Source organism: Sinocyclocheilus anshuiensis, unplaced genomic scaffold (genome assembly GCF_001515605.1).
Source record: "Sinocyclocheilus anshuiensis isolate Anshui unplaced genomic scaffold, SAMN03320099.WGS_v1.1 scaffold2020, whole genome shotgun sequence".
NCBI lineage: Eukaryota > Metazoa > Chordata > Actinopteri > Cypriniformes > Cyprinidae > Sinocyclocheilus > Sinocyclocheilus anshuiensis.
The window spans coordinates 68,446-96,334 of NW_015557276.1; the positions used below are offsets into that span (position 1 = coordinate 68,446).

The window sequence follows — 27,889 nt, forward strand, 5'->3', positions numbered from 1 at the left end:
CATACATATGTTGTACCACATGATTTACTGTACTGTTTGTAATGTTAATATTAATATTTTTATATTTATATTAATAGTATTTAATATTTATAATATTTTGTGATGGTTAATATAAAATAAAAATATTTTATATAAAATATTATACAACAACTTTATTTTTAAGTAACATTTTTATTTAATTTAAATAATAAATACCTTTTATATTTTATTTATATTTCATATAAAATATTTAAACACACTACCTTTCAAATGTTTGGTGTAAGTTAGATTTATTTATTTTTTTTAAGAAATTACTATTTTTTTCTCAGCAAGAATGCAATAAATTGTTCAGAAGTGACGGTAAATAATTTTATAATATTATAAAAGGTTTGTATTTCAAATAAATGCAGACTTGGTGAGCAAAAGAGACTTTCAGAAACATTAAAAAATCTCACTGACCCAAAACCTTTAAATGGTAGTGGTAGTATATATATATATATATAGTTAATTCATTTATTATTTTTATTTAAATATTTTATATTAAATGTGGTTTTTTTTATAATATGCATTTTATAATTAGTTTTTCCTATCTAGTTGCAACCACATCAGAACCAATCTGCAACCATGTGAATTATGACCAAACTACTTACTGTATTTATAATGACGATGAAGAAATGAAGATGTCTTATTGGCTTAAGCAACACAGCAGTGAAATAGCAGCTGACCACAGCAGCAGCACGTCTTGTACTCACTTGGGTCCCGTGACGGTGGGTATGCAGGTGGATCCGTGATGACAGGGATTCTGACCCGGATAACACAGATCCTCCTCGTACTCTTCACACTTCTGGCCTGTCACGCACATCAACAGAAAAAACACCGTAACACTCCACATAAACCAGTCGTCTCTTATGAATCAATGTTAATACTGACCTGAGAAGGGGTGCGGACAGACACAGCTGTAGTTTCCCACTCCATCCACACAGATGGTGCCATTCTCACACTCGTTCTCCACACAATCATCAACATCCACCTCACAGAACTGACCGGCGAAGCCCACAGGACACCAGCAGCTGCAGACAGACCAAGCCAGCTTCATCACATTTATTGCTGCGGTTTCTAGTTTTCAGCTTCAGTAAGGTGTGTGTTCGCACCTGAAGCCTTTTCTAGCCTCGTCGTTGTGACAGGTTCCTCCGTTCACACATGGATTGCCTTCACAAGCGCTGACAGAAACCTCACAGTTCCTCCCCTAGAAATACCAGCAGAGAGGCCTTTAAACGAATGCTCTTCAGAAGCACGTTCAAAAAATCATTCTGAAATGTACTTCGGACGGTTTAAACGGTTCACTGTACAGTCCTACTGTACGCCTACGGAGGGAATGGCTTCATGTGGGGCAGGGTGTGGTTTTAGTGCTTATGTTCTACAAAAAGTGTCTTATTCGAGATGTTTAATAGATTTGAGAAGTCTTCTGGATGTGAGTTTCTGATTTTCCTGAGGGTCGGGTTTACCGGCTGTATGTGGTCAAAATGAAAATAAATAATAAATGACATAAAACTAAATAAAATAAAATAAAAAAATAAATAATTGATGGCAAACTAAAAACTTTTAAACGTACAATTTTGAAATGTTGTCTTTTTCTAACCCAAGTTGAAGTACTAAAATGACTAAAAATGAAATAAAAGTAAATTGAAAAGAAACAAAAAATTAAAAAACGAATAAAAATGACAAAAGCACTAAAACGTGAGCTAGAATAAAATGAAAACAAAAAATATGAATATGCATAAATACCACAAAAGTAAACAAATAATAGTTAGTTAACTCTTAATTGGACTTTCTTTTTTTAATATTTACTGTGTGTATTTTTTATTTGTATAATTTTTTTTCAAGCAGCTTTATTTTGTATCAACATGAAATGCAGTTCATATATGAATATATTTTCACATACTAAAATTACCAAAACAAACTGAAAATACAAACTACATAAACATTTTTATAAATACTAAAAAAGTATATTATTCATACTTAAATAATACTAACAAAGAATGCAAATGTGTTAATAGAACTAATTTAGAGTTTTAACATTTTTATCTTCATTCCGCTGAAATGGCTTGTCACGTAAACTTACACTTAAAGAAGCAGTTCACCCCAAAATTTGCTGATGGTTCACTCTCAGGCCATCCGGGATGTAGATGAGCTTGTTTCTTCACTGGCACCCATTCACTCATTCATGAGTCCAAACAGCTGCTAAAAACATCACAATATCTGTTCAGAACCGTTTTGGCTCGTAAACGGTGCTTGATCTGTGCAGATTTCTCTCCTGATTCAGACCAGACCACTTTTTCACTGGATTAAGCATTATTATGAATAGAGGACTTATATTTTAGCCGGAAGCGACGGTTTAAAGTGTCTTGATGGATTTGTTTCTTACAAACACGCAGCTACTCTTAATTGGACTTTCTTTTTTTAATATTTACTGTGTGTATTTTTTATTTGTATAATTTTTTTTCAAGCAGCTTTATTTTGTATCAACATGAAATGCAGTTCATAATTTATTTTACTTCTAGAATGTGATGTGCTACTCTGGCAAAAGCCCAAAAACACATGGTATTACCATAGTACTATGTCCAAAAAAACAAAAATTAGAACTATTAAAAACATTTTTGTTATTTGAAATAAAAAATAAAAATTTTGTATTAAGAAAGCCTTTTATGACTTTGTCAAGTGCAGATTTCTCTCCTGATTCAGACCAGACCACTTTTTCACTGGATTAAGCATTATTATGAATAGAGGACTTATATTTTAGCCGGAAGCGACGGTTTAAAGTGTCTTGATGGATTTGTTTCTTACAAACACGCAGCTTTTCGCTTCTCAGGATGTTAACTGATGGACTGGAGTGGTGTGGATTACTTGTGGATTATTGTGATTTTTTTATCAGCTGTTTGGACTCTCATTCTGACGGCACCCATCCACATCCATTGGTGAGCAAGTGATGCAATGCTACATTTCTCCAAATCTGGTGAAGAAACAAACTCATCTACATCTTGGATGGCCTGAGGGTGAGCACATTTTCAGCATATTTTCATTTTTAGTGTGAACTATTATTGCTATAATTATGTCACATAAACAGTTGTGTCCGTGTATTGAACCTGTAATGTTTGTAGCGGTATGCTCAGTAAAGGATGTTCAGGACCTTGTGACCCTGCGGACAGCTGCACTTGTACTGGTGTACTGGGTCGCTGTGGCACAGGCCTTGATTCTGGCAGGGGTTCGACGAACACGGGCTGCATTTCTCAGACACGGACGGATCCACAGGACCTGAGGGAGAGCAGACTCTCAAGCTGAATCCTCAAAGGAAACGGCCTTTTTTTCTGAGCTGGTGATCTCTGTCACGCACCTGTGCACTGGAAGGTATTGCCTGGCGTTGTGAGCAGCAGTTTTCCCTCCACACCCTGCGGCCCGGCGCAGCGGGCGATACCGGGCTCCTTGTAGCCGCTTTTCACCCAGTCACAGAGCCAGCGCAGGCGACAGTCACAGTACAGCGGGTTTGCGCCGATCGCCCTTGATGAAGGCAGAAAACCCATACGGATGATCATATGAGACGCAAATGAGGTAACCGACATGACGAGTATTTGTTTGACAGTACATTCCTGCATTCACATCCCATCCAAAATGACAATTTTGACATATTGACACAGTTTTAAAGGTGCAGTACATCTACTGTAGAAGCACTCCACTCTCATTACATTTGTGAATTCAACAATTTCTCTTACATGATTGCAATCAATTTATGTCCATTTATTTACACCTTTCTATTCTTTATCATTTATTTTAATACATTTTAAAATTAATTTTATTTTTCATTTATCATTAATTTCTTAACATTTATCTCCATTTTTGTCCATTTTAAATTTGATTAAGATTAGAGAGAGAGAGAGATTTTGGCTTATTTTCAATGATAATAATAATAATACGAAGAACAATATACAACCTACAGTACTTCTATTTTTCAAAAGTGCTATCACAATATTCTATTATTACAAATAACGACAACAACAAAAATGATTATAATATATAGTAGTTTTTTTATTCATATTATTAATATGATCATAATAGAATTATTTTCATGATACTGTCGTCACAATTACGTTTTCTCATTACTGTAATCCATCCGTATGTTTTACTTTTAAGTTTTTTAATGTCATTTTCATTATTCTCAATCAGCGTTGTTATCGTCAACTAAAACTAAAACTATTACAATTGTTTTTGGAATTGATAAACAGCTAAATGTAAATATAACTATTAGATGAAAAATAAGATTTACAACAACACATATCAAAATTGCTAAAACTTTAATATAAATTTAAAACGATAACTTAAAATATATAAAGAAAAGCTAATTCAAAATATTAATAAATACTATAATAGTGCATGATACCAAAATAACACTGCTCTCAATGGCGATTTTCATTCGATTCATTGCTGCAATACAGTAATTATAAGTAGAATAATATACAGTACAACACATACTACCATGACGAGAAAATACGTTTAATTATATATATATATATATTAGGGCTGCACAATTAATCTAATTTCTAATCGCGATTACAATTACGGTTGCCACAATTACGTAATTGTTCAAAGCAGCAATTAATCATTATGTTAGTGCGTGTGTTTTTTTTTCTTTCTACAGATTATCTTAGTTTTTCCATTATTTTAATTGTAGTTTTAGTATAACGTTATAATTCCATGCATATTTTTTGTATTATTTAAAGGAGAAACCAATCAAATGTATAGTTGACATTTGAGGCTTAATTTCAAAAAATTTTATAGAAAAGCACTAAAAGTTTTTCAGTTTGAGTGTTTTCCGCTCGTTTATTTTCATCTAAAATTATGGCATGAAGTTTCTTCAAACAATGGTATAAACATCATTCAATGTAAACTGTGATAATGGTAATTAATAATCACAATTACAATTTCAAGGGAATAATCAACAATTATGATTGTTGTCATAATCATGCAGCCCTAATATATATATATACTTTTCACCAGAGGAGGAATACAGCGCAGCGCATTATAACTTAAGATACTGTAAAACACCACAACACACGACAGACGATTATAAACACATTCAGAGTTAGCAGCAGTTAATGGAAGTGTGTGTGTGTGTGTGTGTGTGTGTGTGTGTGTGTGTGTGTGTGGACTTGTTTTGAGTATACATGTTTTGGAACAAATACCCTCACTTGTATTGTGAAATACTTTGTCAACCCTCTAGTGAGACATTTGACTGCTCCTCTAGTTACAAGGCTTATAAATGAAATTCAAGTGTATTTGTATAGCGCTTTTTACGATACAAATCGTTGCAAAGCAACTTTGAGTTGACTCATGTTGGCAAAAGATGAGTTGGACAAGAAACTGATTTTATTGTTGCTCAAGTCACTGAAATAAAGCACAAAAAAGTACTTTCATTTTATAATAATAATAATGATTTTTTTTATTTACTGTATATGTCATATAATATATCAAAATCTTTTAGTTATACATATTATAACAACAACAACAGAACAATTATGATAATAATATGTAATATTAATAATATTGTTATTCTTTATACATTTATATGTATTATATTTTTCTATTATTAATTTTGTTATAAATTAATTGTAATTATTAAATATAATAATAATAATACATTATTATCATAATAATAATTATTATTATTACTATGATTATCTTTTATTTTTATGATATTAATAACATTATTACTGTTGTTATTATTATATAATTTATTATGTCATTTTTTGTACTCCACCAAGTGAAACATTATACAATAATAATAACAGATTATTATTAATAAAATATACTATAGAATATTGCAACATTATATTATTAATTATGTATAACAACAACAGCAACAATAATAATCATTAGCAATAAAATATTATTATTATTATTTTTAATGTATACAATATTATATAGAATAATATTTTAATAATTATTTTTTTCTATTAATAACTATATGTAACAACAATAATTATAATAATAGATTTTATTATTATCATTAATGTATATTATATAATATAGTAATATTATAATATTATTTGGCAATAATTATTACAACAATTGTATTACATACAGAAAATTTGTTCTTAGTAATTATTGTTAGTATTAGTATTCATTTTTATAATTTAGCATTTTTGTACTATTATCAAGTGAAACATTATACGACAATAATAACAGATTACTATTAGTATTATTATTGATGTTGTTGTTGTTAACCAATATAATATATGTTGCATACAATTTTTATTATCATTATTATTGATGTTGTTGTTGTTAACCAATATAATATATGTTGCATACAATTATTATTATTATTATTGTTGTTGTTGTTGTTAACCAATATAATAAATGTTGCATACAATCTATTATTATTATTATTATTTATTATTATTATTATTATTATATGTTATTTCCTAAAATACAACTATTTATATTCATTTGCTGGTCTGGTATATATATATTAAAGCAATGAAAGTGAATGTAACTGAATATGAATCTAACACACAGACGGCAGATCTGACACTCACACCAGCTGCAGCTGTTTGAATGCTGAGAGCTCTTTAGGCACCGCAACAAACAGATTCCCATCCAGGTATCTATGGAGACAGACAGAGAGAGAGTTCATCAGACACTCAAATACAGGCAGACAGGAATCCCGCAGCATTAGCATAAGCGCGTGTGACTCACAGTTCAGTGACATTGTGTGGGACGCCGCGGGGTAAAGCCAACAGGTGCTTGTTGCTGCAGCGCACCACGGTATCCAGACACGTGCACTGCTCAGGACACGCCGGCTTAGGGACACAACTCACGTCGTCTTCAATCAGAGCTGAACGTGTGTGGAGGAGATATGTTCAGAAACACAGTCACAGAAAGCATGACATTTGAGGACTTTGATGAATAATTAGCCAATATAAAATTCAATAACAAATTATAGATAGCAGATGAGTTTGGAAGCCTGTCTATGCCAAGGAATAAAACAAAAAGCCATTGTGATTTTCACAATTCACAGTAATTGCGTTATTTTCTTAGAATAAATTGCGAGATATTATCGAACAATTCTGAGAAGCAAAGTCAGATTTGTTAGATCAAAAGTTGCAATTACCTCTTTTATTTTTATTCTGTTGCGGGGAAAAAAAAACTTTATATCTTACAATTCTGACTTTTTTCTCAGAACTGCGAGATTGTGAACTCAGATTTGCCAGAAAAAGTGTGAATTGCAAGAAAACTCAAAATTGAGAGCTATAAACTCACAACTGTGAAAAAGTCAGAACTGTGAGATATAAACTTAGAATTGCAAGAAAATGTGGAATTGTGAGAAAATAAAATCTAAATTCTGCATTCATATCTTGCAATTCATTCATGACTTTTTTTCTCAGAACTGCGAGATGTAAACTCAGATTTGCAAGAAAAGAAGTCTGAATTGTGAGAAAAAAACGTTTTTTAAAAAAGTTACCTTTTTAATTTTTTTTTCTGTGGCGGAAACGAAAAACCGAATTGCGAGAAACAAACTAAGAATTGCAAAAAAATAAAAAATTCCAAATAGCAAGTTATGAACTTCAGAATTGCGAAAAAGTCCGAAATGTGAGATAAAAAGTCGCAATTACATTATTTTATATCCATTGGCGAAAACATACTTTCATAGATGAGATTATTTATATACATATATAAATTATTTAATATAAGTTTAATAACATTATTTAATATAAGTCTTGTGATAGTATCAGTAAAAATGTGTTGAAAACTACAGTACAAATTAATCAGTAATGTTCTGGATCATAGAGGCTACCATTGTTTTCCAGTAAAAGTGTTTTATTTACACAGTTCCGTTTTACAGTAGCTGTAAAAATATTAAAAACTTAATATTTGATTAAAAAAATTTGAATATTACTTGTAAATATATTAAAATATAACAATATATTATTAGTAGTAAATATATAAATAAAATTAGATCATTTTTTGTTCTAGATCCAGAGAAAATGTTGGAAATAAGAAAATCCTTACTGTTGTGCCCTGAATACATAAATTACTTCAGCAAATTCAGAGAGAAATTAAGGTACCATTTATTAATTTATTTGTAATAATCTGCACCTAGACAGATTTCTTCTTTAATTTTCTTAAGTTCATTATTAGTAGTATTATTTGAAACTTGAAATAGTCGCTGATCACATGCCTTTTGCAGCTCAGGCGATAAAGTTGAAGACTAAATCAGTGCTGTGTTTTATTGTAAATTGAGTTCTGGAAAACACATTTAATCAAACTTGCGTAGCTAGAAGCATCTGCCTTCACATATTTGAGTAGAGTATGTTTCGGCCTTCCAAATGATGAAGATGTAGGACAGTGAAAAACCTGAAAGCCTCATTTACCCTTGTCACAGAGGAAGTCCGGCTTTGCCACGTCCTGCAGTGGGATCTCTCTGAGGAAGGCTGGGTTCTGACAGCGAGGGTTTCCCGTCACGATCTGCCGAGATCGCAGCCACTCGCCCAACCAGGACAGACGACAATCGCAGTTAAAAGGGTTTGCCAGAAGGTTTCTGAAAAAGACCATTAAGATTAAACAGAGTTAACACATTCAGATCAGACACATTAATAATAGGAAGCGAGAACTAAAGGCGTTTACAGGGTGGAGAGGTTTGGCAGCGTGTAGAAGGCTCCAGGCATGATGGTGGTAAGCTGGTTGTCATAGAGCGAGAGCAGACGTACGTTCTGCAGGCCTGCGAAGCTGCTGTTGTGGATGCAACGGACGCGATTATTCCTCAGCATCCTAACAAAGACAGAACAAAGGTTTCAGGGCTTCAGGGTGACTGTGTGGAACTATGAAAATGGCTGAGCTTGCTTTGACTGTTCTTGAGTAATGATGCATTTGCACAATCCTGCAGTGATACATTTAAAGATAATGATACATTTAAATAAATGAACAGCTTCACCACAATATATATGAACATCATGGACTGTTGTGAGAATTCATTCAGTACCAGCGTGGAACAAAAAGAAGGATCATTCTTTTAAACTTGAGTTTTCTGATATATTGTACCATTGTTGTATACCATTGTTTGTTTGTTAGTTTTTTTAACAGCTGTAAATTTACACATCTTTAACACAAAACATAAACTAATATTTAATTTAAAATATAAGAAATATTTTTATCAGTGAATATATAAATGAAAATGTCTATATTTGAAAAATGAAAATTCAGAAAATCCTTCCTGTTGAGCCCTGAATGCATTAATTAGTCCAGTATAAATTGGGACAAAAATGTATTTATTAACAGACCAGTCATCCAACCAACCAATCAATCAGTCGGTCAGTCAACCAACCAATCTGTTAATCAACCAACCAATCAATCAATCAGTCGGTCAGTCAACCAACCAATCTGTTAATCAACCAACCAATCAATCAATCAATCAGTCAGTCATCCTATCAATCACTAATACTACCAATCAACCTGTTAAACAACTAATCAATCAGTCAACCTACCAATCTGTTATTCAACCAACCAACCAATCAACCACCAGTCATGTCAGTCATTCACTCATACTACAAGTCAATCAGTTAACCGACTAATCAAACAATCTATTAACCAACCAATCAGTCATTCAACCAACTAATCTGTTAATCAACCAACCAATCAATCAGTCACCCTACCAATCACTCATACTACCAATCAATCAGTCATCCATCCAACCAACTAATCAGTCAAACAACCAACCAATCTATTAACCATTAGTCAGTCATCCATCCATCCAATCAATCAATCAATCAATCAATCAATCAATCAATCAATCAATCAATCAATCAATCAATCAATCAATCAATCAATCAATCAACCAATCTGTTAATCAAACAACCAGCCAATCAGAAATCCTACCAGTCAATCACTCGTACTACACATCACATTACCAAATAATCAATCAGTCAACCAGCCAATCTCTTAAACAACCAATCAGACAGTCATTCAACCAGCCAATCAATCAGTCATCCTATCAATCACTCATACTACCAATCAATCAGTTAGCCAACCAACCAATCAATCGATCATACTAACAATCAATCAGTCAATCAACCAATCTATTAATCAACCAATAAACCAACAAATCAGTAATCCTATCAGTCAATTAGGCATACTACCATTACACTACCATTCCATCAGTTAACCAACTAATCAATCAATCAACCAACCAACAACCAACCAGTCATTGTCACACTACCAATCATTTGGCCAATTAACCAATCCAATAATCAATCAACCAATAACTCAGTCATCCTATGTCAATCAGTCAACCAACCCAACCAACTGAATAGTAGAACAACTAAAGACTTACAAATTACTTGAAACGGTTTTAATTATGTAAAACCACAACTAGTTATACAACAAGCATGCTTCTCAGAGTACTAGAAATGCTGTGGCAGAAATGATGGTGAAAAGGACACTTGCAGCATGCGTAATCTGTCCATTCCCCGGAACATTCCTCCACGTATGGACACCAGGTGGTTGGCTGTCACGTGAAGTTCAACCACAGATGACGCACCGTCAAAAGCTCCATCCTCAATCTCAGTGATTTTATTGTTGCTAAGGTTTCTGTGAGAGAAATGCACCATAAACTGGTTTATTGACCACTTCAGCTCAACGTTAAGTAATACAGTGTATTTTGACACTGTTTCATCATAATATGTAAAGCATAAATGTCAGTCTCACATTTTCTTGAGATGTGTGAGGGACCGAAAGAGTCCTGTTGCCTCCAGGATGGACAAGTCATTGTTATTGAGACGTCTGAAAGAATGCAATAAAGACAATGAAATAAACAATGCTAGCATGTTGCTAAGCTAACGATGTTCTACTATAATACTATAAGCAGCACAAAACTATTTTTATCAAACTGTTACTAAAAAAGAATAGATTAACATCAACTTTTCTGTTGCTTCATCCGCCATCTTGGATGGATTTTTTCACTGAGCTTGTCGCAATGCATTCTGGTATTGACATTTCACACAGGAGAAATGGCCAAAAGAAGGTATCGCAATTATGCAGTCTGCTTTAAGAAACAGTCTTCTTATTGAGAGCACACACACTTGATGCCTTAAAATACTCCCTACAAAGGCAGCTCACTAAATTTTGGATAAGAGCCATATTGTAATTGTTGTATGTGTATATCATCTTACAGTTCAGTTGTAGAAAGCGGAAGGTGCTCTGGGAACTTGGTTAGGCGTAAATTTGAGCAGTCCACCACAGTAGCTTCACAGCGGCATTTGGGTGGACAAACAGGCTTGCTGTTACAGTCCTTATTCAAACGCGTGTCTTCTGTGCCTGAGACAAATATAAAGATGCTTTCAGAGAATCACCATTAATCAAAGGAGAGTATAAATGGGCCATTATTCAGTTTGCATCACATACTATTTCAAGTCATATAAAAAACAGGTTCAATGAGATACTTAAAAGATATAAACAACTTACCTGGAATGTGGTACTGTTCCTTGGCTGCTATGGCAACACATGCAAGTAAACAGAAAATACAGCTTCTATGAAAGTGTAGATATACATGGAGCCAGCAAAGATCTAAATTTGAGACCTAAAACTAGAACCAAAGATTTTCTCGAATATACTGGTATTAACTCAACTCACATCACTCACCGATTGGTTTAATAATACTGATTAATACAAAGATTTGTTCAATAATACTGATTAATTTATGAACTAAACAAGTGACTGTCTATATGAGTGAGTCACTGAAGCATTCTTTCAACTGATTTGTTCATAAACACTGATTCATTAAGGAACGAAAATGTCATTAAATCATTCACTTAACCAATTTGTTCAACGTGCTGTTTTATTCAGAAACTACACAATTGACTGTTTATTAACAAATCGTTGAGTTATTCACTCGATTCAAATGATTCGTTAAAAAAAACTGAATGAAACCAGTGACTGCTTTTATGAGTGAATCATTAAATCATTCAATTTGTTCAATAACACTGATTCATTCAGGAATTAAACAAATGACTGTCTATATGACTGAGTCACTGAATCATTCATTCAGCTTTTTTGTACAAAAACACAGATTCATTCAGCAACTAAACAATTAGCTGTCTTGAGGAGCGAATCAGTAAATAATTCATTCAAAGGATTTATTCAACAACACTGATTCATTCTGGAATGAAGCCATGACTGTCTTTATGAATGAATCATTAAATCATTCACTCACCTGATTTATTTGAAAACACTGATTCATTCAGAACTGAAACAACTGACTGTCTATATGAGTGAGTCATTGAATCATTCATTTAACTGACTTGTTGAAAAACATTGATTTATTCAGGGACAAAACAAATAACTTTCTCTTATGAGTGAATCACTAAATCATTCAGTCAACTGATTTATTCGAAAACACTGATTCATTCAGAAATGAAACAACTGACTGTCTATATGAGTGAGTCATTGAATCATTAATTTAACTGACTTGTTGAAAAACATTGATTTATTCAGGGACAAAACAAATAACTTTCTCTTATGAGTGAATCACTAAATCATTCACTCAACTGATTTGATTCATTCAGGAAACCTACTAGTGTGTTTCTCGAAAAAACAATTACGACACAATTACCTGAAATTGTGCACAAAAGTCCCAATTAAAGCTTATGTGCATACTTTTTAATAAATAAATGTATGCCAATAATTGCACAGTGCGTTTGTGTATTCTACCCGAACAGCGGAACTTCTTGCTCTTGATCTGACTGATGCGTTTGTTGGCGAGCCGTCGAGGACTGGAGCATCGTGCGCCGCTGGTCTCAATCGGGTTGGAGCGCAAAAAGTCCGCCAGCCACTTCAAACCACAATCACAGACGAACGGGTTCTGAGCTAAGTGACTGGAAGAAAGCCAACAATAAAACGTCTTGATTACAGTAAATGCCCATATCAATTGTTTATTATATAACGTCTCTTACAGAGTCTGGATGGATTTCAGTGGAGTAAATGTGCCTTTGGCTAGAGTCTGGATCTTATTGTCGTACAGAGACAATAGAGACAGGTTCTCAAGGTCCTGGAAGACGTTGACGCGAACACAGTGGATTTTATTGGCATTTAATAGTCTGAAAGAGAGAAAGACAGACATCTCAGACATTACAAAGACTGTCTGGATGTTGCTATTTCAGTGCTATTTTATTCACGGACCATTAAGCACTGTGACACTGTGACATTTTTCATATGTGGGTGGTAATTTTGCAGTGACATAAGCTTTTCTGTACTTACAGTAACTCTAATGCAATCAATCCATCAAAAACACCTCGAGGCAGATCTGTAATCTTATTTCCATAAAGAACCCTGGAAAACAAAACACAGTCATGAGATACAATGGTGCTGATAAACAGTTTCATTTGAACCAAGTCTGCAGGGCTTGGAAACATGCAGATTTCATAAAAACTGACCATTCAGACACAAGGTTACACATACATTTAAATACAAATGTCACAAACACAGAGTCTGCTTAAAGTCCTATCAGGTTTAACAAGATTTTATTTTATTTTACACATTCTATTCTATTCACATTTTATGAATCTTTATGAATTTATGATTTTACATTTTACTGGACAAATCACAAGAGCCCATCCCCAAGTCTCTATGATATTTTTGTCTCTAGATATAGCTTTTTTCTTCAGTATAAGCAATGCTTTCTAATGAATCAGTTGAACCGGTTCACAAAATCAAAATGATTCAAGCATTTCACAAATCGGCAACTCATGGAACCAAAACATTTGGACATCTCCGACTTGTCGTGAGTCGGTTTAACAACTCACAGATTCCTTGAACCAAAAACCGATTTAGGGATGAATCGTTCAGACCGAGTTTGTGAACAGGTTCAACTGATTAACTGAAAAGATATGACTCAAATAGAACAATTCTGACTGAACTGCTGAATCATTTATTGAACTGGTCATTGAAGTTAACTGTTTGAAAGAAAAATAATCAGACTAATCAGATCTAAATGACTAAATGTAAGTCTATGAATCATGAATCATTCTAACTTATTTAATCTTTTACATTAATCAGTTGAACCAGTCCACAAAATCAATATGAGCGATTTAAACATTTGGTTCAAGCATTTCACAAGTCAACAAATCAACAAGTCAAAGAATCAAATCGTTTGGACATGTCTGACTCGTAATGAGTCGGTTTTACAGCTCACCGAGTCCTTGAACCAAAAACCGATTTGGGAATGAATCGTTCAGACTGAGTTTGTGAACTGGTTCAACTGATTGACTGAAAATACATGACTCAATAGAACAATTAATTCATGAATCAGTCTATACGGGATGCATGGATTGATTTTTGGACATGCTCACTGATTCCTTGAAACAAAAACCGATTTGGGGATGAATCATTTAGTCTGAGTTTGTGAACCGGTTCAGCTGATTGAATGACTGTATGACTCAACAGAATCATTAATTCACGAATGAATAAAAAAATAAAGAAAAAAATAAAAATGTTAATTACCTGCTGTCGAATTCTTGATATGACTTCCTCTATCAATATAGGTAATGTGCGATTCATGAATGAAACATCCTAATGAATCAGATCTTTTTATGAATCAGCTGAGGAATTAATTCACAAACTAGACTCAACTGGACCAAGTGGCTCTCAAGTCAACTAAACAATTACTCACAGAACCTAATCTTTTGGAAATGTCAGATTAATAACTCAATCATTTGTTAAACCAATGAATTAAACATTCAGGCAGAGTCAGGCACTGATTCATTCAAAAGATTTGACTCAGAAGATTCATTCATGAATCAGATATTTATGCTTTCTGAAATAAATAAACAAACAAATAAGTAAATTAATTAATTAATTAAAGTCTCTATCTACTCTATCGAATCTTTTTAGTGACTGAATTGCTGAATCATTTAACTGTTCGAAAGAGCCGATTAGCAGTAACGAATCAGACCAAACTGGATCTAAGCGACTAAATGTAAGTCTATGAGATTTTATCACCCGTTTTATCAGCATTTTTAAGTTGATTACTTAAAGTCACACAGAGCATGGCAGACAATCTGGCATGAAGCATTGTTCCCGCTGAGCTGAATCGCACGCATCCTCACGCAATCAAATCACATAAGACATGTATGCTAGAGACGACTAGCGCTGGAGGCCAGACACACACTCATATATTTACACAAACCGCACACGTTCACATCAGAGCCCTGCTGAGATTGTCCCAGAACAGATGTCTACAAAGAGCTCTTCATGCTACATGATGCAGAATTCAACACAGATAATAAGCGCGCCTGTATGAACATGACTATATACATAAGTGCTGTGAAAATGTCCAGCGCATGAAGGTGTCTTGTTTACAGATTTGAATAAATGGAAAGGTAATTCTCAAAACAATATTTGTGATTAAACATTTAATTTTTTCTTCATGTGCAAAATAAATATTTATTGTGATTTTTATTATTAATAAATGTAATTATTTATTCATATCACTGTTGCTGGGAATTTATTAAAGGCTCTACACTCCTGAAAATATATAAATAGTACAAAATATAATTTCCTGCTGTGGAAAAAGAAGTATTTGCTCCAAACGCTGTTGGAAATCATTTCTTGTAGGTCGGGGTTGTGTAAAGGAACATTAGCAGTAACGTCTACATCAACATTTCTGTTGCAGAACGATTTTATCGTATGATGTCTGAGGGCTTTATGAGACCCTCTGCAGCATTTTTATGAGTTTATGACTTGGTCATTTCATATACCTCCATTTTCTGATTGGTTCTATCAGCGACACACAGAATGGCTGGAGTTTTTCGGGTCATTTTCTGGTAAGGTCCATTTCTAGCACCGCTTCAGCTTTCTGACACACAGCCTGTTTGAAACTGTGGCTCTACAGGGTTTAAAATCCTTTGAAGGATTGAGAGCGTTTCGTTTGTTTGTTTTGTTTTGTTTTTTTCAGCATGCTATAATGAAACACCTGAATTGCTAAATCTATTCAGTATATTATATTGTTTTTTTTTTGTGCTTTTTTTTAGAAAGAAGTCTCTTCTGCTCACCGAGGCTCCATTTGTTTGATTAAAAATACAGTAAAAACGGTAATATTTTGAAATATTATTACAATTTAAAATAACTATTTTCTATTTGAACATATTGTCAAATATAATTTATTTCTGTGATCAAAGCCGAATTTTCAGCATCATTACTCAGAAACTTCTAATATGCTGATTTGCTGCTCAAGCAAGATTTTCTATTATTATCAATATATTTGTGTTGCTTCATATTTTTGAAGAAATCATCGTACATTTTTGTACGATGAATAAAAAGTTATTTGAATAAAGGTTATTGACATCAAAAATGTATTTACTGTTACTTTTAATCAATTTAATGCATTCATGCTCAATTAAGTTATTAATTTCTTTAAAAATAAAATATATTATGTTATATAATATAATATAATATAATATAATCACTTGATTATTTGGAAATATGTTTGTTTGTTTGTACATTCAAAATCATACAAGTTTAAATAAATGGATATCAAATTACAAAAATATATATTAAGAAATGCATCTTTTTATTTCATAAAATATTTGTTTTTATAGATTTGTATAAATATAACATATAACATAATCATTTGATTATTTGGAAATATGTATATGCTGTGAATCCCTTTATTTTCTGGCATGTAAATCTGTTAAACACAATAAGAGTGAATGAATAAATGCACACTTACAGTGAGTTGAGTGAGCGCAGGCCTTGAAACGCATCGGGGGCAATTTCAGATATTTGGTTATTACTCAAATCACTGCAGGGCAAAAGACAGAATGATGAAATACATGAAATGTAATGGCCATAAATATAAGGAAAAACATCTGTTTCTTAACAAATGCAACAGATCCTAAAGCAATTTCTTCCTTATTTGGAATAAATTCTATGACAATTACATGTGCAAAAACTGCATGTATAGTGATTAAATAAATAAATGTATGTGAACTAATGAAGCTTATTTGTGTCATAGTTCATACTGTAGATTATATAAATGTAATGACTCACATTCTGCGCAGTCTCTTGTAGGAGGCGAACGCTCCCGGAGGAACAGACTTTATACCGTTCTGCTCCAATCGTCTGAAAGACAGAAAAGCAGAGAACTGGTCAACTAATGTCGAGGGTGGATGGTTAGCTTTGCAGTTCAGCACTGTTACTACTAGCGTCTCCTTGGTTCCCTTATTATCATGGATACTACCTTTAGCCCTAGTCAAACGGTCAATCTCACCGATGCGAGTCCAGAAAGGGTAAAACCCACCAGATGTGAAGGTTAAGAGGGTAAATGTCATTTAAGTGTCTGAAAATATTATATTCAGTTCATACTCGTGTGCTCTTTTTAAAAATGCTAAAGTGAACTTATTTTTCACAAGGGGTTAAAAACAGTCAATCTTAAATATTCGTAGTAAAAGACACACTCACATCTCAGTCATGCCTTCAGGCATGTTGGCTGGAATCGCCGTCAGACCTTTTCCTCTGCAGTCCACGATATTGTTGGTGCAGGAGCACATCGGCGGACAGGAACCAGACGCAAGACCACAGGGCTGAGGACCGGAATCAAAAACACCTCAGGAAAAGAAGGAAGCATTATAGATATTAGTATTAAGCATGCAGTGGATTGGTTTAATGTTTGCTTTTCTTCCTTTTCGTTTGTTTCTTCAATTTTGGGGACTTTTGGGACAGTGTTTTTATAATGCTTCTAAATGAAAAATAAAAATAAAAATTCCATCACATTTTTCAAATCATCATTTAATCTGTTGAGGAAATTACATTTTTGTCATTAAATAAAATGGCCGAATTTTTTTGTCTTGCTCGGACTAATTTCACAGCGAGCATTTTATTTAACCAAAATGCCCAAATTACACAACAACTTTGGTGATTTTTTATATAAAATTACAGCTTATTTAGAAATAATACACAATAATAATAACATTCTCTAGCCTCCATGGTAAACAAGTACACTGACATTTGAAAATACATATTTTACAAACAGTAAAATTGATAGAAAAATGATATGCATCTTTCACACAATTAATGTTGAAATGGTTTATGGTTGTTTTACATTGTGTTGAGATTATAATAATAAAAATAGAGTAATATTTTTTTCATGTATTTTCATAAATAAAAAATCATTTCCTAAAAGTTATTCAGAAAATAGCAAAAAAAATTAATGATAAATTCCAGTTATGATAAAAAGTTTCAAGGCACTGTTAATGTGAACTTTATAGCATATATAAAAAAGCACAAAGTCGAAATCTCATAATACATTTGTACATTTTAATTTTAACTTACGAAACATTTAAAAAATGTTGTTAGATAAAAATTAACCCCTGGAACATAAAAGTTGAAGAAACAGACCATCATGTGACCATCATACTAAATAAGTAAAAAGTCGAAAATCTCTTTACAATTATTTCCAATTATTTCAATATTAATTTAATTCAAGTTTTTAAAATGTTTTTAGTTTTAAAAAAGGTTTTAATCAAAAATTAACCCCTGAAACATAAAAGTTGAAGAAACATGTGACCTTCATACTTCATACTATATTTATAAAGAGTTGAATCTCTTTATAAATATTTTTGCTGGAATTTCATAAATGTTACAAAATTTATTTTTTTTTAAAAACATTTTGATAGAAATTAACCCTTGGAGCACAAAATTTGAGGAAAGAGAATGTGACCTTCATTAAGTAAAAATTGGTAAAAACTGTAAATATTTATCTTGTAATTTTATTATTAAATTGTAAAAAAAAAAAAAAAGACAAAAATGTTTACACAAAAAGCCAAAGCTACATCCCATGCCCCAAGAGGCCAGATTTACCAGAGCATATAAAGTCTTTCTTCTGCAATTCAGCCAGGTTGAGGCCATGTAGGTTGGGAGGTGAACTGCACTGTGTGTAAAGTCCCAGCGTTGGTCTCTGTCTGAGCCACTGAGACAACCACGACAAATGACAGTCACACCGCAGACTGTTAGAGTGCAGCCGGCTAGGAAAACAAAAGCAGAAAACTGCTGAAAACTGACTTTGCAAGCATCACTATTGTCAATCCTCATACTTGAGAAGAAATGTGGAAAGGGCTCTGGACTCACAAGGTACGTAACTTGGGCATGTGGTTGAAGCTGGAAATGGGGATGGTGCTGATATTATTGTTGTTCAGTGTGCTATGGAGGAGAATCAAAGAAAAAAGAAACAGATATAATCCGAAATACACGCAAACCAAGCAATAAACAGCATTTTTTTTTTTTTTTAATAAAACTACTAATTTACATACAGGACCTCCAGGACTCTCATGGCACGAAACGCTCTGTCCTCAATGCAGCTGATGTGATTCTTATCCAGCTGTCTGAGATCAACACAAACACGATGGCACACAAGACATTTTGATCATTTAAAGGTTACATTTAAATCATTTTATTGGGTAAGATTGTATTGGGGAAATTAAAAGAAACATTTATAGATAAAGTTGTGTGAACTTTAACTCACAAGTTCTTGATGTTCGTGGCTCCTCTAAATGCTCTTCTCGGTATCATCTGGATGGCATTTTCACTTAAGTCCCTAATTAAAAGAGTTGTTAAAAGATCTAATTAAATTAAATCCATATTTAGAACTGAACTGATGCTGAAAAGCAAGTTTAGGTTAGAAAACATCAGCAACCAAAAAAACACCAAGTCAAGATGCAACATTTATTGCTATTTTACAGTTGGGGAGACTTGCTGAAAATGTCAAATTCAGCAAATGTTCATTTCTGGGTGAACTACTCCTTTAGTAGAGTTCAGTGTTTCAATTATCAGCTTTGTCTCAGATTTATTAAATTATGTATTATGCATTTTAACTATTTCATTTTCTTTCTGTCTCTCACACAACACAATACAACTTCAGATAAACAGACTACTTTTATTGTGTGGTGTTTCTTCACAATAAACTGTTAAAAAGCTGCATGAAGATTCTTCAAAACGTCTCTATTTTTGTTTAAAAAAAAATTATAAATGCAATAAATCACAAATAATGTATTTTTTATTTATTATGTTATGTAACTTTTTTATTTATTATTTATTTGTATCATTTATTTATTCTTTTATTTCTTTGAATTGACTTTCAAATGACTTTCAGCCATACAAAATACAGCCTCTGCATGAAAAACATTTCCAATTTGGTGGTAAATAAAATGAGCGTGACACAATCTCACAGCCACGGATAAGAAATGTATCTATATTTAATATCTAGTCATGCTCAGTGCTATTCTGCAGGAAATTGACATTTAATAAAAGAACATCTGGATTCCTAAATGTGATTTCATCTGTTTTCTCTCCATGTGAAAGCCATCGGTGACCTTTTCCTAATGCATGTGATTTTTGCTGCAATTGCAAACTGTTTTTAAGTTTCGCCCCAATTGGTTCAAGCTACAGTCTGCATTTGATTGAAGCCTTTTAAGTTCCTTAAAGAGTTCAGCAAATTAAAGCTCATTTTCTTTGTTTAAAGAGTAAAATGCAGTAAAAAGCTACAAGCTAACAGCAGACACTGAACATTAGCTGTATTATTGGTGGCGGTTGCTAAGGTACTATTTCCAGTAGAAGTCAGGCCACTGAACCTGACAATGAACCAGACACATAATAAGAAATCTGTAATCAAGTGTGAAATGAAATGAGAAAAGAGTGAGAAAATGCAGAATATGTTTTATTTTAACAAATAGTAAGGAGTTTGTTTTTCCGTAAGTAAGTATAGAAATGAACACAAAACCTCCAGCTGTTTGAGTCAGAAATGTGAATGTGGGTCTAAAATGGCCTGTGTTTTGAATTGCTCCTTGTATTTCTCAGTGCAAACATGGCCAAAGAGGTCTTTTTCACCTCACATGCCAGAGATGGTTCATTTTTGATCTTAGATTTTCATTCTAAAAGGCATTTTCATTCTATAAGGTATCATTATTCCTGGAATGCATATGTAGGTCAAAATGACATACATTTTCTATGTTATTTAACGCATTCCACTCGTCTTTTTTTTTTCATCTAAAATAATATATGTAATAAATTCAATATGAGTAAAATATAAGAGTCATGATATTTCAATATCATACTTGAATTAAGAAAATGTTCACAAAAATATTGCTTTACATTATAAAACATATTTTATTATAAAATAATGCAGTTTTATAAAGTAAAATGCACCAGATTGGTCATATTTGACCCACATATGCACTCTGTGGGGATAGTTTAATTGTACATGCGTTCTAGGGCTAATTCAATTAATTTGTCACTCATGTAAATGTAAGCAATAATTTCTGCTCCAGAGAGATCATTCCAACATGTTAACTTCTACTTTACAGCTTATTACCTGTGAACGCTGGTCACTGGTTACCGGTCCACTCAGGGAATTATCTGAGAAAAAGACCCCAGTAATCTCACGTATTAATGAGCCAAAGTCAGAGATATCAATATGAACTCAACATTTCTCAGTGGATTCAGGAGTGAAGTTGCTCTCTATTTGTACTGTGTGTATCAATTGCGACCTCAGAGCAACAAAACCTTACTCTAGGTTAGATAAGTGTTCAGTTGAGTTCAATTGGTTGGATAAAATGCCAACATTTTCTAAACATTGTTTTCTTAACAAATTTGGGTTATAATGAGACACTTATGGCGCTTTTCCACTGCATGGTACGGCACGGTACAGCTCGGTACGGTTCACTTTTTGGGGGTTTTCCACTGGGTACAGCACCTGGTACCTGGTACTTTTTTTAGTACCACCTCGGTTGAGGTTCCAAGTGAACCGTACCGTTACCAAAACGTGACGTGTAAACTCTGTATCGTCACTAACTGCGTCACTGAACTTGCGACACAAACACAAAAGGACCGCTAGATTTAAATCAGCACAGCCAGCGAAGGATCGAACGCAACTGTTTTGAACGAGCGCACCTTTTTTTAACAGCCAAAAAGTTTTGTTGTCTGTTGTGGAAGAACAGATGTTCCTCTCGTTGATAGCAGAGGAGCGGATCCAGCAAGAGCTTGATGGGGCGACGCGGAATGAAAAAGTTTTTTTTAGGTACTGAACTGCAGTGGAAACGCAAACCGAGCCGAGCCGTGTCGTACTGAGTCGTGCCGAGCCGAGTCGTACCACGCAGTGGAAAAGCGCCATTACAGTGGAAGGGAATGGGGACGATTTGTTCATGTTAAAATATTGTTTTAATAGCATAACCTTCTGTGTAAGCTTACATTCAATTTTACAACTTTGTTTCCAATGAAAGTTCTAAAATGACTGTAAAAATGACAAGATCAACTTTTCAACTCAAATAATTCTGAAGTTTTAACGTATAAGTTTCACATTTTTGCTCCTCCAAAAATGGGCCTCATTCTCTTCCATTGTGAGTTCCTCCCCACAACTTTGATATTTATTTTGTTTATAGCAAACAATGAAAAATTCTAATTTATTTGTGTGGTAACCAACATTACTTCCCAAGTGTTGTTGTTTGTGTTTAACTTGTACTGAACCCTGAACATATACACAGCTCAATCACAAGAAGTATCATGATAATGCAATGCAGGTTTCCATTATTTACATGCAACACGGCCAATTCTATATCACATCAAAGCGCTTTAAACACATTCTGACTTTGCAATCATATCCATCTTTAAAAAACACTTAGGAAAACCAGAAACAACCTCCTAAACTCTGGGAAGAAGAGCCTCCAGTGCTCTCAGTGTGAGCGCAGGGTTTCCTGGTAACCCCCTTTAATCAAAGCTGTTTGCCAACGATGTTCAGTTTGCATTCGCTGCAGTCCCAACCTGGCTGACATCCAGAGGTGAAGGCAAACAGTACGGATAGTAAGACTGCTCGACCTCTGCAAATATTACACTCCAGATCTTTTATTTGAAAACCCTTAAAAGAGGACAAGAAGAAGTGGACAAAAGAGGCCTGAGTGGGAAAAACGAGCAACAAGTTGTGGGATCTGAGAGACTCTGACTAGCCACACTGGTTTTCTTTTGTTAGCCGTCGTCTTTCTTACATTTGTCTTTTTGCGTTTGACGTACTGTTTACTGAGGGATATTAAATGTTAGCAAAGGCAAAACTCATTCATCAGAGCTTAAAGACAGCGAAGAAAGTAAATAGAGAGAAAATGGCTGAAAGAATGAAGAGACTGAAAAAAAATCTGATGTGTATCCATCATTGCGCCTTTTAAATTGTTACACATATTATATACAACCAAAGCTATAGATAGTTAAACTTATTATTTATGTTATTTTTTGGTTAGCTTATGTTTTGTAAGATAAACACTAGTTGATTATCATGCTAGCCTACATGTCTTCCAGGTAACTACCAAAACCTGAACTCTGCTTCACATTACAACCTTGGGTGTGCATTAATTTTCAATAATTCAGTAGACTATCATAAATAATTCCTCACGTCACTACTAGCACTACAACTAGGCAGACGTCTGACTCAAGCACATTTTGTGTGACCGGCCAGTGAACTGTAAGAAGTGGTTCATTGTGCCATTATTGCATAATTTTACAAGAAAAGCCTCCAAAGAAAAGTTCCTGAAAGCACATGAAAATGTGCTTTGTGCAGTAAAATGACCATTATGTTACCATGTAGAAGAACCATTCAGCTTGATGACTCCTTCAAGACCAGCGACATATTTGAAGCAGCAACAAACAACAAATCTTTGTAAGATGTAAAGCAAAAAACTTTCTAGCACAACAACCAGCTAGCATAACATGTACTACTAGCACTACAAAACACTTCAGCTAAGCTTTAGAAACATACTATATGCTTTTAAAGTTTGGGCTAGGTCATCTGCTCACATGTTTGTCATTAGTATGTTGCAAAGCTAACAATGAGATGCATACATACAACATAACTTTATAAACACACACACACACAAATAAAAAAAAACTTGTCTTATCTTCAAGGATCTGCGCGATGCTAATTTTGGCTAAAATAAAATTCCCTCAATTTTCAAAGAAGTGTATTTAATGTGCACTTGAACTCTACTTGCAAATAATATATTATTACTGACATAACAATCCACTTATGTGTACCTAAAGAGAGAGACCTTCATGACTATGTTTCTTAACACATTTACGTAAAAGTGCACTTTGTAAAAATGTCAAATTAAATGTTTTACTTTAAAGTACATTTTAAATAATCACGTTTTAATAATTAGTTGTGTTCTAAAGTACAATTATTTTCATGTGTTGACTAACATACTAAAGCATGTGTAAAGTACTTGATTATAATTTTAACTGTAGTGCGTTATTCAATATTACATTTAAAATTACTACATTTAAAATTGCAACTTCATCATTACAAATGTGTAATTACAAATATATTTAAAGACAACTATGCATTTCAATAGAATTTAAATTAAAGTATATTTTAGTTTAGAATAAATGCTTGAAATAACATTCTGAAATAATTATATTATTAAAATGTACTTAAATCCAACTTAAGTGGGTCAAAAAAGCACTCTAAACTGCAACACATTTTCTGAAAGTGTCTGAAAACCTTACATTCAGTTCACACTTAAATATATTCTTTTAAAGTATATTATTTTCATAATAATTACTCTTTTAAATAGTATGCTAAATTGTACTTCTTTACAAATTAATTCCAAATGAGTTCTGTATTAGCATGTATGCTAAGCTAACAATGGGATACGCTAATAAACCTAGCTCAATAAACGCAGCACACAAAAATATTGGGTAAACCATTCAACTATTTTTATCAATACATAAAAGTACTGAACGAACCATAAATATACTTATAATGGAAATGATCCCGCATTATTATCCTCCACCTTTTTTTTTGTTGGACTGAGCTTGTTGGATGGTGCTGTTTATGCTTTTGTCCTAAATGAGATTTGAGGCACTATCATTTTGATTGCTACGATTCAGAACAACCTTTGCTTTAGGAGTGCACTTATAGTCCTTAAAATGCTGTCTTCATAGGCAGCTCCCTAGGTTTTGGAATAAAGCTATTCACGCTACAGTATCCTGTCAAATGAAGTCAATTTCTGAGCGTTCCTGGAGAGACAGAATAACTCTGAAGAATAATTAGTCTTTTCTGTCATCGTCATTGGTTCGTAGCATACACATTCTAAGCCAAGTTCACACATGGTTAGCACAAATTGAATTTTTTGCTACCCACAGTGACAGAGTTGAGGAAAAATCTACATACCAATCATAATTAGCAATCACCCCTGTCATTTCCCCTCTTAATTAAATGTGTTAATTAATTGTGCATGGAGAACGCCACCATGGTGCCAATTAGCAAAGCTAGCCTAATGAATCATCGAGTATTAGGAGACTATTACTTGTTTTAATGAACTAGCTCTTGCTTTGTTTAATTGTTTGCCAAAATTCAAACACAGAGCAAGAAAGAACCCACATTACCCACATGACCCACATTATCATAAACCAATATTCCTGAGGTTACCAAAACGAGTGTCTCTGAAGGAAAAAGACCTTATGAATTTCATTTATAATAGCAGACATTTTTCCCTAAAGGCATGTGTGGGTGGTTGGGGGTGTTCGCAGGCAGATTGACTGAGCGCTCCACGTCCATATGGCAACTCGCTAATGAGACAACGTGCGAAATGGCATGAACAAACAACCAAATAACAAGCAAACACAGCTGTCCTTAACTATTTGTTCACACCCATTATGCCTCTTTCCGTACTCCCACACATTCCTACATAGTTTCTTTTTTGACCCACTGCCCCCGACAGTGAAGACTTTACCAACTGTATCTGTATTCAACGATAAAAACCCTTGGCCAAACAACAGCTAACTAACCTAATAAGCTCTTATTGAGACATGAATGTCCAGGAAGACGCTACAAAAACACATCAAAGGTGTTTTGACGCAAATTCACTGGTAGAAGCTAGGCTAGGCAAATTAGCCAGATACTATATTTTTGTCATGTTTATTGTCATATTTCAAAGATTTTGCCTAGAAATTGCAATTAACATGCAATTAAGTGTGTGAAAACATTACATTCAGTTCGCACAAGTATATTACTTCGGTAATTAGTACTCTTTTCTAAATTATGCTAAAGTGTACTTCTTTTTCACAAAGACTGATTCCACTTGAGATTGGTATTAGCATGTTAGCTAAGCTAACAATAGGATACGCTAGTAAACATAGCACAATGAAAACAGCACACAAAAATATAGGGTAAAACATTTTGACTAACCACAGCTAACTAACCTAAGCTCTTATTAAGACGTGATTGTCCAGGAAGTCGCTACACAAAATGTTTTGGTACATATTTATTACCGTAGTAGAAGCTATTGCTAAAGTTATCGTCATGTTTTTGTGTGAGATTGGGTGGTTCCATCTCAACAAGCATTTCCTGATGTTTCTGATAAGGAGCTGTCACTCACAGTCTGGAGAGAGCGGGATTTTTCAGGAACAGGAGCTCAGGGAGTTGCTGGAGATGGTTTCGGTTGAGACGCCTGAGGGAAGCACAAAGACATACAGCTCACAATTAAACCCAGTTTGAAGATTACTTACTAATTGTCCTTACACGCTGTAGCTTTCAAATAAATTAATTTTGTGCCATTTTCTAATTAGTTACACAAATTGTAGTGTTGACTGTATTAGTCAACCCTGTTACCATAATTATTGCTATTGTAAGGTTATTTAAATTCAAACATTTTCTTAATTCTTGGTACACTACAAGCCAATATTTGGCCCCAGACTAGCTTCATTTAGATACTTTCAACCCTGTTACCCATTCTGATATTGGTTGAGACGCCTGAGGGGAGCACACAGATATATAGCTCAGAAAACCCAATTTGGGAAAAAAATGATATAAAACATGAATAAATGCAATTAATTTGAAAAGTAAAATTGATCCCAAAGAAAAACTCTGTTACTATATTGGATTCCAGGCACAGTGCTAAATCGTCCATTACTCTTTTGTGAAATCTGGATTGTTTTATTAGGTCAGAGGAACATGAAAGTTAATTTCAAAATGACTATGATTAATTTTACACATACAGCTTTGGGGACTCTGGGAGCCCAGATATTAGGAAAGTAGTCAATTTCAACAAAACCTGAGGGTTAAATGCTATAAATTTGATATTAACCCTATCCCTATTAATCCTACTGTAACATTTTCGATATGCAAATGTCTAATGCCTTTAGTATAATTAAGTATAATTGTAAAACGTTCACCTTCACGTGCCCGTTTGCTGTGAAATCTTATAAAACCTAAAAATAATCTACTATACTGAAGCAAATTTGGTTTACTTGAATATCCTTACATCACTTTTTAGAAAAATCATGTTCAATTACTTGTTCATCTCTCAAGCATCATTGTATTTCATTGCATTACATGTTTTGAAACTACAGAGCTTTCATCATAAAATTAAGCATTTAAATATCGGTTACGTGCTGGTGCTGATACTAAGCGCATGATGCAGGAGTAATTCCAAAATGGTCTTTTAATGATAAATCCACACAATAAACAAAAAAAAAAAACACACAATAAACAAAAGGAATACAGGAGCAAAGGGTAGCACAACATCAACACAACTTCATCATTATCAATAACTGGCCAGGACAGAACAGAAATGGGGAAAACAAAAGCAAGAGAGGGACTAATGACTTAATTGACAAGACACAGATGAACAGAATAAACTAATCAGGGCAACTCAGGAAAACTAGGTCAATGAAAAACGAAGTCAGGAGAACAAGAACACAAACAAAAGTCCATAACCATGACAATATCATCTTAAGACATATTATTGGTATAAATACAGTGATGACTAATATTTACTTCATTTTATGTAAGTAGTCTTGCTAAACTGTTATAAAAAATCTAATTGACTTACTTTAC

The 27,889-nt window shown here is 33.5% G+C and overlaps 1 protein-coding gene across 1 annotated transcript in view; it reads right to left on the minus strand.

The window, feature by feature from the left end:
- The window catches only part of LOC107679047 (slit homolog 1 protein-like), a 34,305-nt gene extending 6,952 nt beyond the window's left edge, over window positions 1-27,353 (minus strand). Inside the window, exons 1-27 of the mRNA XM_016474460.1 lie at window positions 27,346-27,353; window positions 26,430-26,501; window positions 19,538-19,609; window positions 19,326-19,397; window positions 19,144-19,215; window positions 18,877-19,040; window positions 17,479-17,623; window positions 17,068-17,139; window positions 16,748-16,819; window positions 13,279-13,350; window positions 12,975-13,118; window positions 12,733-12,896; window positions 11,488-11,514; window positions 11,196-11,340; window positions 10,732-10,806; window positions 10,471-10,614; window positions 8,656-8,799; window positions 8,403-8,569; window positions 6,727-6,865; window positions 6,567-6,635; window positions 5,341-5,415; window positions 5,015-5,065; window positions 3,371-3,615; window positions 3,167-3,291; window positions 1,131-1,225; window positions 910-1,049; window positions 732-828 (exon numbers count right to left, since the gene is read on the minus strand). Coding sequence (XP_016329946.1) covers window positions 732-828; window positions 910-1,049; window positions 1,131-1,225; window positions 3,167-3,291; window positions 3,371-3,615; window positions 5,015-5,065; window positions 5,341-5,415; window positions 6,567-6,635; window positions 6,727-6,865; window positions 8,403-8,569; window positions 8,656-8,799; window positions 10,471-10,614; window positions 10,732-10,806; window positions 11,196-11,340; window positions 11,488-11,514; window positions 12,733-12,896; window positions 12,975-13,118; window positions 13,279-13,350; window positions 16,748-16,819; window positions 17,068-17,139; window positions 17,479-17,623; window positions 18,877-19,040; window positions 19,144-19,215; window positions 19,326-19,397; window positions 19,538-19,609; window positions 26,430-26,501; window positions 27,346-27,353 — 2,867 coding nt within the window. The remainder of the gene's footprint in view (window positions 1-731; window positions 829-909; window positions 1,050-1,130; window positions 1,226-3,166; window positions 3,292-3,370; window positions 3,616-5,014; window positions 5,066-5,340; window positions 5,416-6,566; window positions 6,636-6,726; window positions 6,866-8,402; window positions 8,570-8,655; window positions 8,800-10,470; window positions 10,615-10,731; window positions 10,807-11,195; window positions 11,341-11,487; window positions 11,515-12,732; window positions 12,897-12,974; window positions 13,119-13,278; window positions 13,351-16,747; window positions 16,820-17,067; window positions 17,140-17,478; window positions 17,624-18,876; window positions 19,041-19,143; window positions 19,216-19,325; window positions 19,398-19,537; window positions 19,610-26,429; window positions 26,502-27,345) is intronic.
- Between the last annotated feature and the right edge of the window lie 536 nt (window positions 27,354-27,889).